General features: G+C 45.1%; 1 protein-coding gene across 2 annotated transcripts in view; it reads left to right on the forward strand.

Annotated features, from left to right (window-relative positions):
* Zfp704 (zinc finger protein 704) overlaps window positions 1–19,695 on the forward strand; it is a 187,863-nt gene that overhangs the window by 47,670 nt on the left and 120,498 nt on the right. Inside the window, exons 1-2 of one of the 2 annotated variants that reach the window (XM_039103596.2) lie at window positions 1,695–1,825; window positions 12,664–12,899. In XM_039103596.2, the coding sequence (XP_038959524.1) occupies window positions 12,685–12,899 (215 nt within the window). In that variant the 5' untranslated portion in view covers window positions 1,695–1,825; window positions 12,664–12,684. Of the gene's footprint in view, window positions 1–1,694; window positions 1,826–12,663; window positions 12,900–19,695 lie in introns of those variants that run through there. The other variant, XM_039103595.2, reaches the window with a different exon arrangement.

The following is a 19,695-nucleotide window of genomic DNA, read 5'->3' on the forward strand; positions in this document are numbered from 1 at the left end:
TCCTGTTGTCACAAGACAGGAGGTTTAGGCTTGTGAGGGTCCAGACTTTGCTTCTGTCTCTGTGCGGTTCTATTGCGCATGCATGATACTCTCTCCGTTTCTAGTAGGAGCCGCCAGTACTCATGGCTAAACAGCTAGGTGACTGTTGTCTGCAAACAGGAATCGGGACTGTTATTGCTGTTCCAGAGCCAAGGAAATGCAGCTTCACGGAAACTAATTGTGTTTAACACTGAGGAAAACAGAGACTACTAAAATGTGTTCACTGTACAACTATTAATAGTATTAAAGTATTATAATTGACTCGTGACTCTAGCAAAAATACACTGATGGTGGTGGTGGTATTGCTTTGGAAGAACGAGGAGTTGAACTATTTTGAGGGGGAAATAGAAGCAGTGGAGAAAAAGGCATCTTGAGGAGATGACTCTGGATAACTTGATCATGATAGAGAGCCATGATCAGAATCAAGTCGAGGGCAATAAACTGTGGGCACATGTTTGCTCAGCAATGAGAAGAGTCCAAAAGGGAGACCCTCAAGAGAACACAAGGTCAGACATATGTGGAACCGAGATCCCGTCACCAACCTGCCTTGTGCCATGAAAGTCCCCTTAGTTGTGGCATTTGGGTAAATGCGCCTCTTAGGAATTCTGGGATTGCTGTTAATGATACACGTGAAGCAAAATTTAATGCAGTGTCTTTGACTTAAAGACCTAGAACTATAGGCAGACAACCACCCTGCCCTCTGAGTTCTTCAGGGCGCTGTGGAAGTAGGCCTGCAGACCTTTGATCTGTTTTTAACAGATATTTCTTTCTAGCCCTGCTGTTGTATTACTGATATCTACTGACATTAAGCCAACGTTTATGAACTAGTGTGCCAGATAAAATCAGATGATGAGCCTGGGATGTAGCCCAGCAAGCTTACGCTCTGTCACCAAGTTTTCAGGATACGCATGGAAGAAAGGGAAAATAAATATTTACCCAACTTTTTTATATATGGTACCAGTCAGGTTATAAGCCATGGAGCCAAGCTGTGTGGAGATGTGTGTGGGTTTATATTTGTTCATTCATACCTCCACGCACACACACATGGACACATTTGCAAATTTATTATGGTTCGGCAACTCAAAGTCCACAGAAGGAGGAGGGCAGAAACTCCCATTGTCCTTTTCTCTTTCCTTTGGCCAAGTTAGGGGATCACACAGGCTCTCCTTCCTGCTAAGCCTCTGCTCTTCCACAGAGCTCTCCCTTTGTCCTGAGGCCTTCGACCGCTCAGTCAGCTCAGAGTAGGCGGCTCAGGCTTTAGGTCTTTCTTTTCATGAAGTCCGTTAAAGAGATATTTCCTGCTTAGTGTCCTGTCTGTGCTGGTCCACACAGTCAGACCTGTATCGTAGAAGATTACCCTCAGGATGAGCAGATACACAGATCTGTTCTAATGTGTATTGTTTGATTTTTTGACTGCACTAGCTGCATTGATTAGCAGATTTTATTTAGTCATCTGTTCAGCAAGTGCTCAGCGAACTGTGAATTAAGAGCGCAGTCTAAGCTGAAATGTGAATTCATTAGTTTTTAATTTGTTTTAAATTTCATTTGCTGTTTACTGCCCAAAGAGATGATAAATTGTATTTAAAATGAAGTATGTATTAAAAGAGAAGCCCACATTTTCTTTTACTTAGTTTTGTTTCTAATGTGGTCTACAGGTTTTGAAACGGAGTGTGAGGCTCTAAGAATCGTGGATGAATTTGAAAGAGTCTGTTTCTAGTTCTTTGTGGGAGTGGAGATTGAAGCCAGGGCAGGCGAACGCGAGGGAAACATTCTACCACTGAACCAGGTAGCCCACCCTCTTTCGATTGATTGATCTGACTGACTGATTGTTTGGGATGGGGGCTCACTGCCAGGTCTGGAATACTCTGTAGACCCAACTGGTCCAAACTGGCTGGGATCAGGCAGCCTCTGCATTTTGAGTGCTGAGGTCAGATATGTGCACTACCGACTTCTAAGTGCTCAGGCCTCTTTAAGAACAAAAGAAGCAGACAAACAAAAACCTTATTTGAGAAATGGTCTTTGCAGTTACTTGGGAAGGTCTTGAACATACAATTTTCCTTTCTAAGCCTCTGGAATGGCTAGGATTTACAGGTCTGTGCTACCAGACCTAGCTTACTGCCAAGTAAGTTAAACTCCGTTGTTAGGTCAACTTTCTGGTTAGAAGTTGAAGCCAGCTCACTCTTGCTCTCCCCAACCCTCTCTTTAAGAGACAATCTGAGCAGGTTGGAAATTTTAATTACAGAGAGAGTTGGGTGTTTAAACCTAGACAACAGTCCATAGCCAGGGATTCAGAGAGTATTGGGAGTCCTGCCTATCTGTTCTTCAGTGCTCCAGAGTCTTCCCTCCTCCCTTCTCCCTCCTCCCTAACCACCAACCTCCTCCAAATGGCTTCAGCTGTCAGGCTGACACAAAGCCGGAGTCACCGGGGAGGAAGCCTCAGTTTGAATTATTGCCAGGTCAGCTTGGCCTGTGGCCACCTCTGTGAGGTGTTTTCTTAATTGCTAATTAACACAGGAGGCTGTAGTTTATTGTGGGCAGGGCCTTTCCTAAGCAGGTGGACTGGGCTGTGTAAGAGAGGTAGCTGGGCTAACCCAAGGAAGCCAGCCAGTAAGAAGTGTTTCTCCATTGTGTGTCTCCTTTCAGTTCCTGCCCCGGGCTCCTGCCTTGGCTTCCCTCTATGAAGGATGGCGACCTGATTGTGTCAGCCGAGTAAACCCTTTCCTCCCCTTCCTTGCTTTTGGTCCTGGTGTTCATCTCCACGGCAGAAAGCAAAGTAGGACCCCCTCCTGCTTCCTCTTCCCGACACTGTTTTTCCTGTGGAGCTGTGGCACTCTGGGCTGGCTTCTGCCTTCCATTTATTTGTATCTAATCAAGATTGGAGTCTGGGTCTCTCCTTTCACTTGGTGCTATGCCCCCAGAAAAACTTTACAGTGTTCTTAGCATGATTTGTCCCGGGGTGTGGTGGTGTACTCCTTTAATCCCAGCACTTGGGAGGCAGAGACAGTAGATCTCTGTGAGTTTGAGGCCAGCCTGGTCTACAGAGCTAGTTCAAGGATAACCAGGGCTACACAAACAAACCCTGTCTCACCCTCCACCCCCAAAAAACAAAAACAAAAGCAAAGCAAGCCAAAACAAAAGAGGCAGTATATTTGTAGTGTGTGGCTTAGCCACTGCTCTGAAATGTGTATTTTGGTCAGGAAAACTCATCTCTAAAGGTGCGTCTTGATCTGCGACCCGCTGCAAATGGCCGTTTGGCTTTTGAAACTCTGATGCTCCCTCAGGTCTTATAAATTTCCTCTCTGTATTCATGCCTAAGATTGGACTGGACCCCACAGAGGAGTTCAGACCAGCAGCCAATGAATAGAAAGTGCCTCGGGGAGACTGACTCTCCCAGGGGCTCTGTAAGCTTGTGGTCCATGGATAGGGTGTTCTGCAGGCTCCTGGGAGAAGAGCTTCCTGCAAATGGTCTGTCTGCCTGCAGAGCTCTGTATGGTGATCTGTGAACAGCTCTTTGTAGACTAACTGCCCCTCAGTAAAACAGTGGCCTCAGTTTCTTCAGAAAGACATCTACAAAAATGGAAACCTTTAAGTAGGGCATAGAGTAGCATCTATCATTCAAATGTCATAGCACACAGATGGCTTTTATTATCATTAATTTTATTATTGATTGCAAATGTTGGAACACATTTGGGAATGAATGGGTCCAATTTACTGTTAGTCACAGACAGGTGGGCAGAAGAGGTGGTCAGACCTGGGACCTAGCTGGTCCTTGTGCACTGGCTGGTGGGATCTTACCTCCAGGGCTTTGAAGTTTTATTATTAACTGTGACTTGCTCTGAAATTCTGCCTTAATAGTCCCCTAAAAGTTTGTCCTAGATTAACCTGCTGGTACTTGCAGAAGGTTGAGAATCCTATAGTTTAACAACCAAAGAAACTATATTTTATAGAGATTTTTATTATAAAAAAGGAGGCTCCAGCCCCAGAGATGAAGTTCTCCATAAAATGAAGCTGAAAACTTACAGAAGCAAAAATAAAATGGCAGCCATGTTACTCTCTTTTGTGACACACAGAGTTCACTCTTCCACATTTGGCCGCTTTGGATGTTGCTTTGAGATGGAAGAATTCTGGGACCTTACACTTGTCAGCTGCATGAACTCAGAATCTACCTGTTCTGGGCTGCTGTGTGACACTGGAGTCACCTGGAACTTTGCTTATCCCGTAGGAAACATGGCCCTATTTCAGACATTCTTCTACTTGTCGGATAGCATCTGCACCTAAAGCCAAATATACCTACATATCCTCTGCACAGAACTACCGTTCTGATAGAGCAGCTCAGACCCTAGGCAGTGACAAAAAGAAAACTCTGTAATCCACAGGACGGAGCAGAATTGGCTATGCAAGTGAGAAGGGATTCCAGCTTTAAACAGGGCGTCAAGGCTGACATCCCCTGGAGAGACTTGAGTAAAGACTGAAGGGCGAGGAAGCAGCCTGTGACTCAGGAGTGACACCTCTTAGACAGTTGGAGCAGCAGCGTGAAGTCCATGAAGTTCTGTGGTTTTGTATTCAGGCTGGTGGTGATGGTGGCATAGTCTGTCGGTCAACTTGCCATTACTGTAACAAAGTACCTCAGAGAATCAGGTTTGTTACCAGTTTGACCTTCAGGGGTTGCCTCCAGGGAAGGCCTTTCATGACACCCCCACTGGCTGAGGAGGGAAATAGCTACGTTCTAGACGTGTTCTGAAGGTCCATTGCATAAAGGCCGCCTCCCGAGTGCCTGTGGCTGGTTGACTTAAACAGCAAGTTAAAGCTAGCAGAGCATCTGTTTAATGTGGCAAGATCAGCTTCCTGCATCCCAGAGGCAAACAGGGTTGGCCTGTGATAACATTGATTTCCCCTTTGCCTGGAAAAGAGACACAGAAGAGGTTAGCTGAGCTTGACTTTACTGTTGGACTTTACGGAAGGTTTCCTTTTTTTTCTGATCAAGGCTTTCCTAAAAGGAACTTAAAAAACAAAACAAAAACACCCCCAAGTTGTGTGTTCTTACTTACATAATGTTAATAGAAGGCCTGAAACGTAGCCAAGTCTTCTCCACTAGAAAGCTGTGTGCTAACTTCCCATCCTAAGGATGTTGCTGACTAATCTCTGAGTGAGCCAGCCAAGTCATGCTCTGCTGGATAGTAAACTGTCAGGATGTGAAAGTGAGCGCACGTGACAGTAAACTGGGGACTCGCAACACTAATTACAGAGAGAGTGGAGCGCATGACTCCAGACTAACTCAGGCTTCCAGCCCCACCCCTCAGATCGACCTCTGACCCCATGGATGCTGGACCAAACCAGGCCGGTTGTCAGAGGTCAGTTATGCTGTCTCACGTGAAGCATGCAGCAGAGCCCAGAGGGCCAAGCAGTTAATAGAAGCAAGGGCTAGTGTGGAAGCAGTTTGTTTTAAAAGTAGTTTTACTACAGATATTCATTAGATCTGGGTAGATTTGCCATCTGACTTATTTTTCTGTATACTCAGCATAAAATGTAAAGAATTTAAGAGAATAGAGGTCTGTTAACTGGTTTTAGAGGTAGCTTTTATCCATTCTCTCAAGACTCTGATGAATCTTAGAGTCGTGTATTTTCATTCTTATGTGTATCATCATCGTCGTCGTCGTATAAGTGTTTTGCTTGAAAGTTGAGTGATGAATGTCTAGGTCCTGCAAAGAAAGAAGGAAGTGGAGTTAAGGACCATCCTTAGCTTCCATGCTGGCCTGGGGCGCTAACCCGTGTCTACAGCAGGAGCAGTCAAGTGCTCTTAACTGCTGAGCCATCTCGCTGGCCCGGCAGTAATATTTTTAAAGCAGCAGACTTCATCACTCCTGCTGTTAGTGGAATCCTTTTGTGACACATTTTTAAATCTTCAGGCTGATTGCGGCTGCCACACGGTGTGTGACACCCACCGTGCGAACTGAAATCAGTATCTCCTAGAAATAAATCTAAATGTATAACCTGTAACCAGAGATAGGAAGCGCTCTCTGTGAGAAGTTTGCCAGGAGTCCTCGTGGCTTTCTGGAGAAAGGTGAGGGTCTAAAGGGTTGCTCCGTGACCCACTCAGGGGCCCTTGTTGCCTGGTCCCCAGCTGTGTTTTCCTTGTGGCTTAAACTGCGTGCTGTGTCTCAGAATTTCTGTAATACTTTGTTATCCAGAAAGCCTCAGAAGGCAGCTAGCTTTCTACAGATTATTCCTGGAAATGCAGTTGCTCTCGAGCCAGCGCCTCCCATCGGACTGGGTGGGGTGAGTAACATGATTTCAAGTCAGTGTTGACACACACTTTCTGGCATCTCCGTTCTGTGAATGCGGAGGGAACGTGCCTCAGAATGTGTGGGTCAAGGACGTGGGCAGTGCTGGCAGCTTCTTCCATGGAGATGCAGGCAGGCACCATTTCTCCAGACTCCAGATGACTTCTTTTAAATCAAGAAAGACTGATGTGCCCCAGTGCCAACCCGAGGACGTCGTTTATAGGCATCCGACACTTACACAGATGCTGTGAAGTTTTTGTTAAAAAAGTTGCGATTTCTCCAAATGCATCCTATTATACAGGCGCTGATTGTTTTCTTCAGAACAACAAAAGCTGCTCGCTGGAGTAAAGATTCAGAGTTTTATTTGTCAGTTGGTAATTGGTAATTGGTAGTATTTTCATATAATTGAACATCGAAGCTTTGTTCCCTTGTAAGAAATTACCCAGGGTAATGTGTACGTGATGCGTGATGCGTATGGAGGAATTCTGTGCCTGAGGAAGGAGGGGCCGGAGGAGGCTTCTGTAGGACCAGATAACTATGGGATGCTAATGGGCAGCGGGCCTCACACTGCCTGTGTGCTCATTGTTTGGAGTGATTTGTTGTTCCTTTAAGAAGTAAACATACATTAATCATGGAAAACTAGGAGAAAAGAGATATTGTATAAATGCTAGAGTCTTAGCAAGTGATTATAAAAATGTCTTCTTTTCATTGTAGACTAATACAAGTTTTCAAATACTAAGTTGCATGTTGATACTGAAAACTATAAACAAGATAGAAAACTTGGCCTATACAAACATCCATTACTAATGAACACATGTGTTAGCATTTAAAGAGTCCTTTCAAAATGATTTCCTCTTTTACCTGTCCACACTCCTATGAGCTCATATTACTAAAATCACTTGTAATGTCCTCTTTATGGTCAGTCTATTGTTTCTCTCCATGCATTTATGTGTGCATGTTTGACTGATAATCTATTGATAAATATTTACATAACATTTAAAAAAGGTTGTCAGCATTTCTGTGCAAATGTCTTTGTGTGTTCTTCCATCTACTTAAACATAGAATTGCTGTATTGATTTATACACAGATTCTACTTCATTATTCCAGGTGAGCCTCCCAAACCTTGTCTGTTCCTATCAGTGGTATTTAAGAATTCTACTAACCTCTCATAAGTAGAGCTGGGGATGTAGCTCGGTTGGTAGTGCTCAGTCCTCCACCCTCAAGGTCGTGGGTTCGAGTCCTAGCAGCATGTAATCTAGGTGTGGTGGTGCAGACCTGAAATCCTAGCACTTGGGAGGTTAGGGCAGGGAAGTGAAACTTCAAGGTCATCCTTGGCTACAGTACGAGCTGTAGGCCAGCCTGGGCCACATGACAGCCTGTCTCAAAATACCAAACAACAAGAACTAAAACGAACCCCCACCCCAAACCAAAGTGAAGCAATCTGAGGAGCGGAAAGAACTAGTTACTCTCTTATCCTTTTTGTGACTCTCATAAGCAAAAGAGCCAACTCTAGCACTTGAACTTTCCTGTTTTTAAAGTAAAAGAACTTAAGATGTCACTACTTGAATTGTGTGTGTCTCTTTGTATACGCGTGTACTTTGCTATATATGAAATAAATGAGCCCTCTGGGCCCATGCATTGTCAGGTCTGCAGGGCATATGGCTTTGGGCACAGTGTTTTGATCTTTAAAGTTGGAGGACTCCTGTCCATCAAGGGCCGTACCTTGTGTGTGTCTAAATGGGTGGAAAGCAAATGTGTTCCCTTTATTAAGAGTGTGGATGCATTGGGTGCCCACTGTGTGAGGCTATGTTGTGCTCGTTCACTGAAAAACAGTTCAGCAATTCTCTTCAGAAAATTTCCCTACAAAATTTACAAACAAACACATAAACATGCTTGCACAGGCATGCTCATTACTTTTAATAATGAAAAAAAAAAGAACCTAAATACACTGACAAAAAGATACCGTATGAAATTTGGTGTTGGAAACACAGACATGGAACTGACCCATTCCTCATGCAGAGACACACCCACAGCAGCTTGTGCAGCCAGCCCGTCTGCAGAACACGTGTAGCATGACTGCCCACACCTCCATTCTCCATGTAATGTGCATGCACCACACGGTAAGCAATGGAGGTTTCCTGGGTGACACGAGGAGTACTGAGGACGAGTGACAAATGTTCCCTTCTATGCATTTTAATCGAAACCTTAATAAGTGTGTATGTTTGTGGGACGCAACAGCTGAAAGGTCCACTTCAGTGCTAAGGAAACGCTGGAAAGTCAAATGTTTCAGTGTGGCAAGAGGCTGCTGGCGTTCCCTCTGCTTACTGAGCCTAGGCCTTCCTACAGTCACAGTTGAATGCAGAGGGTTATTGCAGGTACAAAGCACTCTATTCACGGGGTGAGAATACAGTGGGAGGAGCAGAATCATCAGGAGGGGGAGGCTCAGGTGGACCACAGATCCTGGCTAGCTCTGAAGGAAGCAGGGTGCTACAGTCCAGGCCTGAGAGCGCATCCCAACCCCAGGCCACCTAACCTCACCACTAACGGGTACCAGGCCCTTCCTGGCAGGCCCTTTGCCAGATCGTCTCGTGCTTCTTTCCCAGCCCATTGGTAACACTTTAGATGCTGCAACCTGAATCAAATACTCCAGGTTGGTTGTCACTCACCTGAAGGGAAGACTCAGGGCTCTGGGAGTTTCAGATTTGGGACTGTGAGACGTCTCCAGTATTTGTATATACACATGAGATACCTCGAGAGGTCGCAAGTGCAGACACAGAGCTCATTCACAGTTTATGACGGTTTGTACACACAGCCCGAGGGCATTCCTCCAAGTCACTCGTTCTTTGTTAGTGCACAACTCTGCCCGTAATACCGTGCCAGCGCTGAGCAACTTTGAGGGCTAGATCATTTTGGGTGGGATTTCTGGGCTGCGGATGCCCAGTCTGTTTATCCTCTGCTCCCCTCTCCTCCTGGTGCCTGTAGCCTCTCTTGTGCAGGAGAAACTGTCCTTAAAAATCCACTTGACACCTTCCTCACAATCTCTGCTCTGTCTGTCTGTTTCCCCACACGCCCTGTCTCTAGGGACCGGAAACTTTGCCGGTGTCTCTCCCTTCACCCTCAGATGCTTGGTTAACACTCAGGTTGCAGGTCAGAGATGTCTTGCCAAGGAAGTCCTTGCCCACCTCCCATGGTTTCTGCTGCAAGCAGTGTGTTAGTCTGTGTAGCGAATCAGATCTCTGCCTGTGTTGTCAGTGGGCGGAGCATATGACACCTTCCTTCGCCTTTCAATTTTTCATATGCTAAAAGGAAAAAAAAAATTCTGACAGCGTTAGCTTTTCCTGGATGAGTATTTAAGGCTACTCGGGTGATGGTGAATGCATTTCCTGTAGTTATCCATTCAGAGACAGCAGTGGTGAGGAACCAGGAGGCTTAGGAAATACGTAGGCTCAGCAAGATAAACAGGCACGTGTTTTTGAGGGGCTACGGCTGGTTCCCGCTAATTAGGATCCTTTCTGGAAGCAGCTGTCCTTTCCACCCATTGTGGTCACTACTGGATATCAAGAGATCTGACCCACCCTTCCTTGTCACATGCATGTGGAGACACACACACACACACACACACACACACACACACACACACGCACCCACCCACCCTTGGATGCTGCTGCTGGTTTCTCTGCACTCACATTCTTTGTTACTATTGTTTCTAGCTGTCGTGTGTCAGACATTTGCCCATTTAGAGCTGTAACATACAGTAATTTCTCAGATGGTACCATTGAGAGAACCCTCGCTTGTGTTTATGACTCACCCAATTGGCCATAAATACATCGGCTTCAAAGAACGAAACAGCCCAGGCCTTGCAGATCTCCAGGAACACTAGAGCTGAGGAAACATAATGGGGAAATGTGCCTTTGAGCAGGTGAAGTGCGGAAAGTTCCTTTCTGTGTGAATGAACCGGAACAGTGGTCTTCTTGCCCAGATGAGGAAGCTTGGAGATGTGGTTTCAATGAGGACGAGATTTTAGCCCTATTTGACCAACTCAGGACACAACCAGACCACTGCCTGGAGCAGTGTTTAAAAGTATGTGCAACAGATACCTGTATTAAATTTACAACTACATCTTTGCCTCATAATTTCCAGCTCTGGTCTTGGGGTTCTTGGGTGCATCCTCTGCATAAGTCATTGCTGGCTTGATTGTTCTCCCCTGTGGCCTCTGGGAATCAGATTGATGCCATTGTAAGAGTACAGTGGACTTGTGTAAATTCACTGCCGAACAGATGCTGGCCTGGTCTGTGGTAGAGCATTCCCACCAGCCCATGGCAGTCCTTCACCCCTACTTGCAGTCAGCGAGTGTGCCCACTCTGAGCCCCACACAGTTGTCCTCTGGTCATTGCAGGTTTGCCCCGTGGGTACCCCGTGAATGGGATCCATCTTTTTGCTTTTCTTACTTAGTGGAAGGACCAGTCAGTGTTCCCATGCAGTAGCTGAGAGCGACCGTGGTGTTGTCTTCCAATCAGTGATTCAGCATCTCTTACTCACTTCTGGGGTTATTTTTGATCTTTTGATCGTTTCTAGTCATTTTAAAAGGAGGACTCCGTTGTCTCTGAAGTTCATTCCACTGCCGAAATGTCTGTTTACCACCGAGTGTTGAGTTTTTAATTGAGGAGATGTTTTAGAGTCAGAGCTTGTGTTGTAGAATCTTGCTACCCTCTGCCTTACTATATATGCTTCACCAGTAGCACATGGTTGTTGCGTCATTTCCTTAGCAGACTTCTTCTACCTGTCCGTATTTGCTCCAGGAGCGTCTCTAAATTGTGAGGCCGCAGCTGCACCTCCTCAGTCTTCAGCTTCAAAGTTTCGCTGGTTAAACAGTCCGGCTGGCCCCAGGGAGGCAGGATCATCAGCCCTTGTTCCAACTCAGGACTGTTGACTGCATGCTCCCTTAATATTTCATTCTTGTGCTGCTTACTGGCGTTTAGGAGACACTCCGATAGTCATCCACACCGAGGCCTCTGCTTCATGGCCGTTGCCTGGAGACTAAAGTCTCCTGTTGCAAGTTGGGAACAGACCTCACAGAATCAAAATAGCACCTTCCTGTCACCCTCAGTTTGAAGCACAGAGGGTTACGTAGAGGACTGATTAGTGACATTTCGAATCTTTGTAATTTGTTTACTTTCTCTGGTATAATTTTTTCGGAGAGCGTCTTACCTTTGGAAGTGTGTTCCCTGCTGTAGGAGAGTGTCTTCAGAACTATAAGTCAACACTCAGCTTTCTGGGACCCTTGCTGAACTTCAGTAAATCGTTCCAAACCCTGTGGTGACTGGTTGCAAGTAGACCGAAACTGGCTGGCCTGCTCCCCTGGAGCTGGGCGTGTATCTGCCATGCAGTCTGTCACTGAGAAGGCTGAGGAGAGAGAGGATGGAGCCCCTTGGAGCTCTGGTGTTCCCAGGAGTTCTGGAAAGTACCTTACCTGGAAAAGCCCAGAGACTGCCTGGTCTGTATTTAGCTGAGTTTTCATTTGGTCTGGGAATTAACATATTTTTATTTTCTATGGAAATGTGTTATGCTCATGGCTTTCAATTCCATAATTAGAAATTTTTGACTAAATTCTTTTAAATTTTTATCCAGACTTGATAGATGAGCAAGCAAGGCTCATATTCAGGTTAAAAACCGATAATCACTGACCCCAGAGAGGACACTTGGTTTATGTGTCTGTGAAATGTCTTCCTGGCAAGGCTATTTTAAAATGCACTCCATTGAGTGGCGAGATTCCAGGCTCCTGGATAGTCTGACCCTTCCTGCTGTACTCAAGACTTAAGTTAATTTGCTACTGAGTTGACTCGTAAATGGTAATAACCTTATAAAATTTTTCTTTACTTTTTTTCAGTGTCTCCAGAATTGGGGATAGTGGGATTTACTTCACTGGGTTTTGACTTCATATTTATCCTATTCCTCATTCACTAAATATAAGGTCAGCGTTAGTAGTCAAAAATAGTTTGCCTTTGTATATCAGCTATCTTCCATTAAGCCTGCTAACAGCTTCAAAATATAAAAGCATAGAGACCTAGTGCTTTCAAGTCTTGAAAGAAACGTTTCTTGAGTTGGTGCTATTTTTGTTGTTGTTTTGAGACAGGGTCTTTCTATGTAACTGTTGCTGTCCTGGAACATTCCACAAAAACCAGGCTGGCCCGGACTTAGCTTTGCAATACTTCTATTTATTTCTGTGTTTCGCTTCTCCCAGTTAATAAGAATGTGAACAGGGAGGAGTGAGTAGTCTCTCTTCATCACGGCCCTGCAGAAAGAAACACAAGACTCTGTTAAGACTCTGTGTTGTACTTTGCAGGTGGGGAGTTTTAAGCGGGAGATGACCTTCACGTATCAATCAGAGGACTTCAGACGTGACTCCAGTAAGAAGCTGTCTCATCACCTCTTCCCGCTGGCCATGGAGGAAGACGTGAGAACAGCAGACACCAAAAAAGCCAGTCGGATCCTTGACCAAGACAAAGAGACTCGGTCCGTTTGTCTTCTTGAGCAGAAGCGGAAAGTGGTCTCCTCCAATATTGATGTTCCTCCCGCAAGGTAAGAGCATCCTGTCTGATTCACAGGGTCTAGACTTAGCAAGAGCTGTCTGTCAAGCTGTCTGTGAGATTCCTTCTCAGAGCAGAACCTGTTTTGAAGCTGCAATGGTTGAAACTGTTGCAGCAGTAGAAAGACAGTTACTGGGCCTTTGACAGAAGTAAATGTAAAACCATGAGCAGAACGGACCATTCTGTGTAAGGTTGATGGCTCTCGAAGGCAACTATGCTCAGATCCAGGAGAGGGGTTGGAAAATTACAACCATAAGCTGAATTTAGCCTTGGCCTCTTTCTGGGTGGACTATGAGGATTTTTTAAAAGGTGATTGTGACACAGGCCGTTGTTGACCTGTAAAGTCTTCAATGTGTAAAAGTGCTCAGTGATGTCTAGTTGTTGTCTGTCATTTGTATCTTTTAAAGATTTTTCTGGGCAAGGGAGATGGCTGAGTGGAGAGAGTGCTTGTCCTGAAATCATAAGGACCTGGGTTCAAATCCTCAGAGGCCAGGAAAGTTGGCTGCAGTGCTGTGTACATCTGTAATGCTGGCTCTCCCACAGTGCAGTTGAGAATCGCCAGGCATTCATGGGCGGCTAGCCTGATGTGTGTATCAGTGAACATCAGAGAAATAAGGTGGAAAGTGGGGCCTTACACTCGGGTTTTATTCTGGTGTACACACCCACTCTGTGACACACATACACACTCGCATGATAGACTTATATTAAAACATAGTGGAGAGAGTTTATCACGTAATTCTCTTAACATTTAAAAAATTCTTCTCTCATACACTATATCCCAACCGCAGCTTCTCGTCCCGGTCCCCCACTCCCTTTCTCTCAAGTCTTATCTAGTACGTCTAGGCCTTGTGTGGGAAGCCCAATGCTGCAGCGTCTAGAGCTCTTGTTCTCGCTCTGTCTCTGGCCTAGAACAGTGCCTTGTGCCCTTCCTGAGGGTCTGCGAGCACAGAGGAGGAGGGAATGGGCGGGCTCCGTCTGCATGACAGCTTCCTTATTTTATGTGTACTCTATTTTAATGCCAGAAATGAGTATCATGAAAGTTTATAAGCACTGATCGAGAAGTCTTGCATTTATCCAAGTGTTTCTGACAGCTTGTGAGGAGACGGTACCTACTGGGCAGGAAGGCACAACCCCTTTACACCTGCTCACTGTTAGTAAATCAGCATTTTCATTGTTTTCTCTGCTAAATAGAGGGACTGTCTTCTCCAGAAAATTACATGTTACTCTATCCGGCTGCCAAATTGTCAGGCTTTCTGAAATTACAGGCCTCTGTTTTCTTTAACCTCTAGTTGCCAATTTTGTATATCTCTTATTTCTGTTCAACTATTTGTTATTATTTGCTCTTGTATGATTTTTGTATTAAATACTTAATTAGATTGTTGGGGATTGGTTTTCACTGTGGCTTCATTGTGAAGTGTTTCAAAGTGCCCTGAAGTGGGTAGATACATCAGTTCCTGTGTGCAGTCTGGCTGATTCACAGGACATGGCAGTGACTCGGAATGAGAAGAGCTGCGCCTCATGTTCTTCCCAGGCTTCTCAGAAGCAGCATGTCTGAGAGTTCAGTGCTCACTTGGAGTCCTCTAGGACCTACTGTACGTACGATTCCCACGGAGCGCTTTTCTTTTTCTTGATGCTGGTCTACAGAATATTTCATTCTTTGCAGCCGTTAGATAGACACAGAGGCACACTGCTCAAGCCGGTATTATTGCGAGCCTTTAAACAGTAGGGAGAAATTAATTGGTTTTGAAACCATCAATATGTGGAAGAAAACTCCCCGCTGACAAGGTATAATTTAGATGAATTAATGCGCTATGAGAAGGGCTACCTAAAGTGTCATTGTCTGGGCTCCACACTAACACGCTCATTTTCATTGTCACGGTAAAAATGTAATCATCATAAACATGCTAACACTTGGACAAACAAATTGCTTTTTTAATTAAATAGTCATGAAGGAATCAAGTTATGCAGAATAATCTAATTTCTAACATTTTCTTCTGTTTGTTTACAGTTGTTAGGTTATTGAGTAAATGCCAACTTTTGACTATCTAAGTAGACTGATATTTTGTTGTAAGGAAACTTTCAATCACATGGTAGGAAGGAACAAGATTTTCCTTTCTGCTTACTAAAAGGAAGTATAATTATAGCTGTCATCAGTAAACTGCTGCTGATGTTTGAGTAACTCTGGAGTGTAGCGAAACATATTAGAATAAGGAAGTCTAGGTCTGTTATTAAATATGACCTATAATTAATGTGTCTATGTGTGTGTACTCCACACATGTACGTATATCCACACGATTTCCTACAACTCACTCTAGTTTCAGACTCTGTGTTTTGGATACTCCTCAGAGGCAGGCGATTGGTTTAGGCTGTTTCCTGTCAGTGTGCAGAGCTCCTGGGCAAGTTAAAATCTCCCCTAGTATTTCTTTTTTAGTCTTTTCCTTACTTTCTAAAGTTTAAAATAACTATAGTTCATACAATAAAAACGGTGTGTGTGTGTGTCAGTTGCGTTTCCATCTCTCCAGGGAATCGTGGAAGCCCCGCCCCTGTTTGATCCCTATGACCCCCTCTCCCCCCCAATTGGATTTCCTGATTTCATGCCTTGTCCGTCAGCAGGCCTGAAATCCTTGCTACTAGCTACCTCAGCCTTGTTGAATGTGAATGGGAGAGGTGCTTCCTCCAGAAGCTTGTATACAGACAGACAGACAGACAGACAGACAGACAGACAGACGATGCGTAAATAGCTAAGTCCAAGAAACTACTTAGTGTTTGACTTCTCATCAGAACTGGGTCAGTTTATAACTAAAGAAAAGGCTTTAATAATACTAGGCAGTGATCAGCTTGATACGCCTATTTAAAAGCCTGATTTTCAGTTGTTAGTGTCCCTTTGACGCTACAGAAGCATGGAATGGGGAAGCAAAAACTTCAAACCTGATTGTCTATTTTACAAACTTTTACAAAATGCCAGTTTTCTGGGGGACTATTCAAAAGTTGCTGGTTTCAGGAAGTGTAAGTGTATTGCCTCAGATGTGCTAAGCTTGGCCCTCTGAGAAGCAAGAGCCAAGACAGAGTTAAACATACAAGCACTTTATTGGGGGAAACCCTTGTGTGAAGGTAGGGGAGCAGGGCAGTGCAAGGCTGAACCAGGGAAGGAAGGAGAATGAGAGGGTGGATGAAGTGTGCTAGCAGCCTCACAGCCCATGAAGAGGACCGCGTCATGTCCATGAGGAGGACTGCCTCACACCCATGAGGAGGATTGTCTCATGTCCATGAGGAGGACTGCCTTAGGGCCCTGCTTATGATACTTGGAATCTAGGAAGGATGCTTTTGAGTTCTAGTTCTGGTCCTGAACACATCAGCACTGTTCTTATGGATGCCTCTCCTGTCTGGAACTTTGTTCTGCATGTTCTCAGCTGTGAAGCTGGGCTCTGGCAACCTGGGTTGTTAGTGTAAACCCTTGCAGAGCCTCTTGTAGAGAACCTAGCTTCCTGTGAACAAAAGCAGTAATGGCTGTTGGCTTAAATATCTAAGAGTCATGCTTCTGAGTCATGAGATGAAAGGCATCTCCCCTTTGGGCTACCGGGAGTGGGGAAAGGTGATGTTGGTTTAGGACAGTCCCCTTACCGTGGCACCTTACCAGGGTGGCCCAATTGGCTGTGCAGCTCTGGGAGAACTAATAAGGAGGGTTAGATTCGACCGAAAATTGAAGTCCTTCTCCTTATTCTGCAGTGGATGTAACCTAAGACTGTGAGAGTAGGGGAGAGCCTGCCTAGTAGTGATGATTTGCACCAAGAACAGCATGTAATGGGGCTATGCTGCCTGTGCCGGGGCAGCCTCTGAGGGACTAATGTCTATAAAGCTTCCATCAGTTAGTGGGTTCTCCCTCACGCCTCCTTACGAAGATAAGACCAGGCCTCCTCCAAAAGCAGGGAAGCGAGAACAAGGAGCCAGCTGAGTATGCACTCTTAAATGTTTTTAAGGTATCTCTAAGGGAAAGTACAGGCTTTGTTGATCTTTATGGAGAGTTGAAGAAGACAAAGGGGCTAGAGAGATGGCTCTGTGGTTAAGAGCACCAACTGCTCTTCCAGAGGTCCTGAGTTCAATTCCCAGCAACCACATGGTGGCTCACAACCATCTGTAATGAGATCAGACGCCCTCTTCTCGTGTGTCTGAGGACAGCGACAGTGTACTCATATACATAAATAAATCTTAACAGATGAGCATATTGACAGGACTGTAACAGCCATGTTTCTGGGTTTCGTCTGTACTGTACTATGGTTGCACTTTATACTTTGAACTTGATGTCACTTCCTGCTCCATGGGTGGAACCCATTTTCCTTGTTCCTCAGCAGTTGGTGGATACTTGAGACTGCAGAGTCAGGAACCAGATCATACTGGGTTATTACTGGTGCTACATTTAAACTTGTAAGTGATCAAACAGATTTTATAGTGGACAGAGTTGGGCATTCTTCAGCAAAGGCACTTTAGTTGTGTAGAATAGGTTAGTGGGACGAGAGCGGATGGACACAGGAAGACAGGTCAGACAGCTCTGCTTTAGGGCAGGAAGGTGTCTGGGAATTGGCTCTGGAATGGAAAGAGAGTTGAGATGGAAGAAACAGACGGCCGAGCTCCAGTGTGAGCAGAAGGCAGGCACTGGGGTGTGAGCTGTACACCGTGACTCTGGCTCATTCAGCTAGAGTGGACACAGGCGCACGCACACCCAGCCACAGGCGAGGAGTGAAGTGGCAGCTGCTGTGGTTAGGCATCATGGTTGACACTTTCTCAGTGAGCGGGACGACACGGGCATGTCAGGCAACACGTAGGAGGAGCACATGTAAAATACATGGAAATTTCTGCCCAGTGGAGACTTGGTTCTTTATCATTGTCACCGGTGTTTATGGGAGAATATTAATAATTTATTGTCTTTGTCAACCGCAGTGCTGTAAAAGGCGTAATGCAGCAGCTCCCTAGCCTGCAATCACAGTGTTACATCACAGTGTCACACCGTTTGATCGCTTAGAGCAGTGGTTCCCAACCTTCCTCACACTGCGACTGTTTAACAGTTCCTCATTTGTGGTGACCTCATCTATAAAATTATTTTGCTGCTGTTATGAATCATGATGTAGTGCTGTGCAGGAAGCCTGATAAGCAACTCCTGTGAAAGGGTCCTTCAACCCCCAAAGGGGTCATGACCTACAAGTTGAAAACCGCTGATCTAGATTGTTAGAGCATTTGTTAGTCTGTTCTTTGTCAGACATTGCCTTTTCTGAGGTACTGATGGTTAAATTTGTTGGAATTCACCCAAATAGCAATTACAGTTTGCCTATGCAGAGTAATAACTGACTTCTAATTATAACTCCAATGCCAAAAAACTCTATTTCCAAGCCACTCGTAGTAAGGAAAGGAGAAAAAACCGACCCCAAATACTCCTAGACCTAAGGGCAGGCTTCAGCATGTGACAGATGATTAGCTACCATTGTAAAGAGACAAAAGTATTGTGGTGGTGATTGTTCTGTGGCGTTCTAAAAGCCAGCTATTTAATGCTTGCTGGAGAAAATGAAATAACCTTAGATGCCAGTCAGAAAACTGTTCAGAAACTCATTAGCCCTTGACAAGTAGCTGTGTGTGTGTGTGTGTGTGTGTGTGTGTGTGTGTGTGTGTGTGTGTGTGGTCTGTGTAAGAGTGTGTGTGCATGTTGTCCTCTCAGTGTGTGTGTCTGTGTGTATGAATGTATGTGTGTTGTCTGTGTCTGTCTCTGTGAGGGAATGTGTGTATGTGTGTGTGTGTGTGCATGTGTGCATGTGTGTGCCTGTATGTGTATACTTTTAAAAAGTGTCTCATCATGTGAACCAGAGTAGCCTCAAACTCCAGAGATCCTCCTGCTTTTTTCTCAGGAAGAAAGGGTTAAAGGCATGGACTGCCACATCCAGCTTCTTGGTAACCTGTGAATTCAACGTTAGAAAGTAACCTAATCCGTAAGCCATGTTCCATGTGCAAGGCAGGCAACCCAGATCTAGTTTGACTACTGTTTCTAGCATTGACATAAGTATTTCCTCCAGCGCGCCTGAGAACATGGTCTCCTGTGACAAACTTGGAAGTAAATGAGATAAAGCCAGCTTCTGTCTAGTATTTCTTATTTGAGATAGGGTCTTGCTTGCTCTGCACCCAGGCTGGCCTTGGACCTTCACTGTTCCTTCCACCGCAGCCTCCCCAGTACTCCTGGGAGCCACTATACCTGGCTTTAAAATTGGCGTCTTTTATTTCTGAATCTCAATTAAGACCACCAGTTCCTGAGGGAGATGTGTAATGTTTCGTACATATCAGGAACTTTCAGGTTCCCAACTTGGTAGCTAATGCGTGACCACTGAGAAAGGCTACTTTAACATTTTAAATTGTTGGTAAGCCCATCTTCTTTAAAACACATACATAAGAATATAAACATACCCACTCATGTTGGAGAAACACTAAGACTATGATTTGTGGCTCTCTTATGTCACTGACACGATATCAATAAAGAGAAGACTATCTTTTCTAAGAAACTCCTTCCTCCCGACTCTCTTGTCTTACCATCTCAGAAACCCCAGCCTGCGAGTACCTGCTGCCTCTGTACGCTGCACAGAGGCCAAAATGCTGGGTGAAAGCTGCGCACACCGCACCATTGTGCTGCGATTTGTATCCCTAAGCCAGTGATCAGCTCAAGAATAGCTGGAGACAGTTATGCTTTCCAGCGTCTTCAGTCACCCAGAGTCAGACCCTTCCAGGACAGACTAGAGATCTGAAAGCACACTGGA

This window comes from Rattus norvegicus, chromosome 2 (assembly GCF_036323735.1).
Source record: "Rattus norvegicus strain BN/NHsdMcwi chromosome 2, GRCr8, whole genome shotgun sequence".
Lineage (NCBI taxonomy): Eukaryota > Metazoa > Chordata > Mammalia > Rodentia > Muridae > Rattus > Rattus norvegicus.